Source organism: Nematolebias whitei, chromosome 15 (assembly GCF_014905685.2).
Source record: "Nematolebias whitei isolate Nwh7 chromosome 15, NemWhi1, whole genome shotgun sequence".
In the NCBI taxonomy this organism is placed as follows: Eukaryota; Metazoa; Chordata; class Actinopteri; order Cyprinodontiformes; family Rivulidae; genus Nematolebias; species Nematolebias whitei.
In genome coordinates this window covers 38,457,839-38,463,425 of record NC_056512.1, presented here as the reverse complement: position 1 = coordinate 38,463,425, position 5,587 = coordinate 38,457,839, and the positions used below count along the sequence as shown (strand labels likewise).

Genomic DNA, 5,587 nt, shown 5'->3' with positions numbered 1-5,587 from the left:
GAGCAGCTGTTTGTTTGTTTATTTCAGTAGCAGCTGTTTGTTTGTTTGTTTATTTCAGTAGCAGCTGTTTGTTTGTTTGTTTCAGGAGCAGTTGTTTGCCGTCTTCTCGTCCTTCGGGCCTCTCTACCTGTTGAAGGTGTGTCCCAACGCTCCGGTCCACCCTCCCGGGTTCTACGCCCTCGTTAAGTTCTACTCTGCAGCTCACGCCTCGATGGCTCAGAGACTCACTGACAGACGCTTCCTGTTCCAGAGCTCCGCCCTCAAGGTCAGCTGTCATTTCTTACCTGTACTCAGGTCACCAGGTGCTCTTTTGAACTTTTTAATGTGATCCTGGTCTGATCTGATTGGCTCTCAGCCCAGTCTCTTATCTGAGACCCACCTGTGTGTGTTCAGGTGAAGCTGAGCTCAAAAGAGACTCCTCACTTCCTGTCTGTCAGAAACACACCTCTGAGCCACGCCCGCTGCCTGGAACTGGCCAATCACTGCCTGGGCTTCAACGGCTGGACCTCTGACATCATCACGGTAAGAAACAATTCCTCTGCCGACTCACGATGTGATGAACATGTTTAGACAGTCTGTCCTTCTTAGCTGAAGGAGCTCACCAACGAAGAAGGCGAGAATGAGGACGACGATGTGGGCGGAGTCAGAGAGAAGAGGCTCAAGTTCGGCTGTTTGATGCAGCTCACCTTCCCTCAACATGGACTGAAGACAAGAGGAACCGCGGTGCTGGAGGAAAAGTTCACCTGCTCAGGTGAGGGTATCAGTCTGTCCTGTCTGTCCTGATGGTGTGGGTCTGTCCTGACAGTGTCAATCTGTGTTTCAGGTCCAGATGTCCTCCTGCAGAGACGCTGTAAGCTGCAGAGGTTGGTCAGAGAGAAAGCTCTGGTTCAAGCCTTCTCCACGGTTCTGCTCATACTTCTAGGTACAACACCAGAACCACACCAGAACCACAGCTATAGGATATATCAAGAAAAGGTTCAATCATTTCATCTGGACCAGTTTCTTTAAGGGAGAAACTTTTCGTCTTCCATCCGGAAGACTTCATCAGTCTGTGGCCTGAGATCTAAGATCTGGTTGGCAGTCCACAGACTGATGAAGTCTTCCAGATGGAAGACGAAAAGTTTCTCCCTTAAAGAAACTGGTCCAGATGACATGATTTAACCTTTTTTTGTTATTTACCTGGATGATTGAGCCTACAAACCTTTTTTTTATTTTTATAAATAGGATTTATCAAAAAGGAAAGTCTTTAGCCCAGTCTTAAAACTGGACAATGTGTCAGCTTCATGGACCGAAACTGGAAGTTGGTTCCACAAGAGAGGAGCCTGATAATTGAAAGATCTTCCTCCCACTCTGCTGTTGGAAACCCTAGAAACCACAAGTAAACCTGCAGTCTGAGAGCTAAGTGCTCTGCTGGGAAAATATGGAACAATAAGATCTGTAATATAAGATGGAGCTAGGTTGTTGAGAGCTTTGTAGGTTAGAAGCAAGATTTTGAATTCAATTCTGGACTTGACAGGGAGCCAATGGAGCGAAACTAAAACTGGAGAGATATGATCTCGCCCACTAACTCCAGTTAAGACTCTGGCAGCAGCATTTTGGATCAACTGAAGACTTTTTAAAGAAGTATTTGGACACCCAGACAACAAACCGTTGCAATAGTCCGGTCTAGACGTGACAAATGCATGAACCAGTTTTTCTGCATCATTTTGAGAGGTTTCTAATTTTAGTGATATTACACAGGTGGAAAAAGGCAGTTTTAATAACATTTTTAATGTGGGGGATAAAATACATGTCCTGATCAAAAATAACGCCAAGATTTTTAACATTAGAACTGGAGACCAGATTAATGCCATCCAAGGAGGGAGAAATACTGAAAAATTCATTCCTAAGACGCTCTGGTCCTAAAACTAAAACCTCAGTCTTGTCTGTGTTCAAGAGCAGAAAATTTAGTCATCCAGGTTTTTATGTTTTTTATGCTTGTAGTCTAAGTAGCTGATTGGATTCGTTGGGTTTCATGGACAAATATAACTGTGTATCATCAGCATAACAATGAAAATGTATCCCATGCTGTTTGACAACATCACCTAATGGAAGCATATACAAGGTAAAGAGTATTGGTCCAAGCACTGAACCCTGTTTGCAGTCTTCATGGAATGAATCTTGAGGCACAGTCGTGGAGAGGAGGGCATCTGGTTTGGGAACCTCAGGCTCTCGTCTCTACTTTACGCAGATGATGTTCTGTTGGTGTCTTCAGGCCAAGACCTTCATCGTGCTCTGGGGCAGTTCTCAGTTGGAATGAGAGTTGGCTCCTTTAAGTCTGAGGCCTCATCCTCAGTAATGAAGGCATTGCTTTCGTCAGCTGTGGTGAAAAGAAAGTTGAGCCTAAAGGCAAATCTCTGGATTTACTGGGCCGTCTATGTTCAACCCTCACGTGTGGTCATGAGGTTTGGATCCGGACCGATGGAACCAGATCCTGCATCCAAGTAGCTGGAATGAGCTTCTTTCATTGGGTGTTAATTAACAAACTTGGGGTCAAATTCATTATTTGCTGATAAGAAAATCAAATGTTTATATTTTTGTTTAGATTTAATACAGTTTTTTCAAATTACCCCTCAACTTCCAGGTTATTCTCTTAATTTCCATGGAAATTTTAATACAGAATTTTTTAGGAACTCCCATGTCCTGATGGAAATTTTCCTAAAGTCTTAGTTCTGATCCCAGGTGTTTCTCTGCAGGTAACGGTAAAGTGATGGTGGAGCTGAAACACACCTCTGATCAGTTTGGAGATGAAGAGACTGAAGGCGTCCTGCAGGTATACTCACCTGGTCCCACCCACCTGTGCATGTGCGCGTGTGTGCACTGCAGATCGTAACATTGGTGTGTTTCAGGTGAACCAGTTTTCTTGCTCGGAGTCTTCAGCTGATGATGAAGAGGAGTTTGTTGATGAAGAGTGGAACCTGACGGCCTTGTAGACCGCAGTGTGCGCTGGTTCTGGTGTTCGTATCTGTGACCAGCTGCCAGTTCGGGTTTTATTTATTAATACCTGAAGCAACCTGGTTCTGGAGGGGAAACAGATTCAGCCTGAAGTGAAAGTTTGTATCAAACTGAATCCAGATCAACAACTGGGTCTAAAGTACCGCGGTTGAATTCCCTCTCCGTGTCAGAACACGGCTACAGCTACACTGATGTAACCACCTGATGGTCCAAAGAAATAAAACACTGTTCTGAACTGGTTATTAAATACACGTTTTTTCTTTTTCTTTCTGAAAAATAAATATTTTATTAAAGTTCTGATCCACGGTCAGGTCCGGCCCGACTCATTGACCGTTTCTTTGTCTCCTGAAGTCACTTCAGTGAATGCATTTATGAACAGAGTGACCCTGCATGCATCACAGAAAATCACTAATAAAAACGGATTTTATTATCAGCAGACAGGAAACACATTTTATCACAAACCACATAAAAACCGCAAGACTTTACACACAGACTGATGCTGCGTTCAAGTGCCGTCAGTACATCACTACTTTACACACAGCTTTTTTTTAAAAATTAAATTAAATAACTAAAAGTAAAACATTACAAGACAGTTATCAATATACATTCAATGAAAAACAAAAACCAGGGGGATTATTCAAATAAACCTTAAATAAAGAGCACAAATCAAACGTTTTTAGAGCTTTCTTGTCGCTTGAGTCACGAATGGTTACAATGTTCAGACTCCGTGTGGAAGGCCTGAAAAAAGTGAACAGAGTGACTAACCTTTGATTTGTGTATGATATTTCCCTAAAAGTATGATGAAATTTATGATATATAGTGCTATTTGTTTTTGGTATCATGGACTCCAAAACAGTACATTGTTCCAACTTAAACAAAAATTAGAGTCAATCTTTCTCTGGATAAATGAGATGTCTTCTTTCCAGAAGGTGGCAGTTTTGTGACAAAGCCAGAACAGGTGGATCATAGTCTCAGGTTCAGACTCACACAGAACAATTCACACACAAAGCTACAGCAACACTGGATCTGACAGCACCTGAATGCAACACAAAGGATGGTACCACTTTACAATAAGGCTCCCAGGCTTCTACTATAGATGGCTAATAAATAGTTTATAGATCTGTTATTAATTCCTCTATAAACACTTTGTAAACCATTAACTACTTATTATGCATTAATTAAAGGTGACAAAGCCAAAACTGTTCACCGATATATTTAATCTAGAGTTAAATATTTCAGACTAAGTTACTACCTTGTAAGCACAATAAGCATTTGTAAACTTTTTTTTTTTTTAGGATATACTATTGCACATTATCACTGCATTATAATTATCTACAACTAATCCTAAAAAAAACTGGGTTTACAAATGCTTATTGTACTTTACAAGGTAGTAACTTAGTCTGAAATGTTTAATATAACAACTCTAGATTAAATATATAGGTGGAAGATTTGGCTACTATATGGCAAGAAACCAATTGGTTTTGTCTCTGTCGCCCTTAATGCATAATAAACAATTATTAATGATTTATAAAATGTTTATAGTGGAATTAATGACGTATCTATAAACTATTTATTAGCATCTTTAAGGGGAGCCTTATCGTAAAGTGGTACCCAAAGAATTTTACTTCCTGCTCATGAAGGCAGCACAAGCAGAAACACTGGTCCTGCTGCCATGATTGGTCCTTAAAGAAGAGTTCTGCTCTTTCCTGTTGGAGCCTTTCAAATTAAAGCACTTCCTGTTCACCAGTTTCGAATCAATAACCGGTTAGTCAGCTGGGAATGTTAATTCCAAATTGATAAATGTTCAAGCAGTTGTCGGCTGAATACGTCACACTCCCCCCCTAACCTGAGAGGGCTTTCACTTGACAGCAGCAGTTCTGGTCCGGTTCGGTTCAGTCCAGTGTGCGTTTCCATGGGTACTAAAAATCTCTCAGTGAGTCTCCATCCAAAAGGTGACCCAGTGTTTTTGTGACTTCCTGTTTTGGGACAAAGACACCTGATCCTGGATGAGAAAACCATCATCATCCACCTGCTGCGGCTGATGCCTCTCATTTTTACCCATAATCCTCCCCTCATAGAGCACCGCCCTCTGCCACGCCTCCTGACGCATGAAGAACTGACACTGCAGAGAAAATAATCAGAAAAATCAGATTTCTACACAAAGAACAGAGGAGAAGTAAGATAATAGACAGGTAAGCTGCAGGTGAGTTTTAGGCACGTTCACCTAATTAGTAGATGAACTAATGGAACAGTGGAGCTAATAAACAGGTTAGTTAATAGACCAGAAAGTTAGAGGTTAGGTATTGGACAGGTGAACAAATGAACAAGATTTAGAGGAAGGCCGAGTTATTAGACGTGATACATTGGACATTTTAGTCAATGGACAGAGGGTAAGAGATAAGTTAATCTAAGTTGATTAGGTGAATTAATGAACAGGCAGTGCAGGTGAGTTAATGAACAGGTGCGCTGCGGTGAGTTAATGAACAGGCAGTGCAGGTGAGTTAATGAACAGGTGCGCTGCAGGTGAGTTAATGAACAGGCAGTGCTGCAGGTGAGTTAATGAACAGGCAGTGCAGGTGAGTTAATGAACAGG

The 5,587-nt window shown here is 41.6% G+C and overlaps 2 protein-coding genes across 2 annotated transcripts in view; one reads left to right on the top strand and one right to left on the bottom strand.

The window, feature by feature from the left end:
- The window catches only part of rdm1 (RAD52 motif containing 1), a 4,561-nt gene extending 1,589 nt beyond the window's left edge, over positions 1-2,972 (top strand). Inside the window, exons 3-8 of the mRNA XM_037688586.1 lie at positions 86-265; positions 394-522; positions 589-751; positions 824-922; positions 2,736-2,812; positions 2,889-2,972. Coding sequence (XP_037544514.1) covers positions 86-265; positions 394-522; positions 589-751; positions 824-922; positions 2,736-2,812; positions 2,889-2,972 — 732 coding nt within the window. The remainder of the gene's footprint in view (positions 1-85; positions 266-393; positions 523-588; positions 752-823; positions 923-2,735; positions 2,813-2,888) is intronic.
- A 1,952-nt stretch (positions 2,973-4,924) lies between these two features.
- LOC119421280 (integrin alpha-3-like) overlaps positions 4,925-5,587 on the bottom strand; it is a 27,400-nt gene continuing 26,737 nt past the window's right edge. Inside the window, exon 27 of the mRNA XM_037688654.1 lies at positions 4,925-5,116. Within this exon, the coding sequence (XP_037544582.1) occupies positions 4,925-5,116 (192 nt within the window). The remainder of the gene's footprint in view (positions 5,117-5,587) is intronic.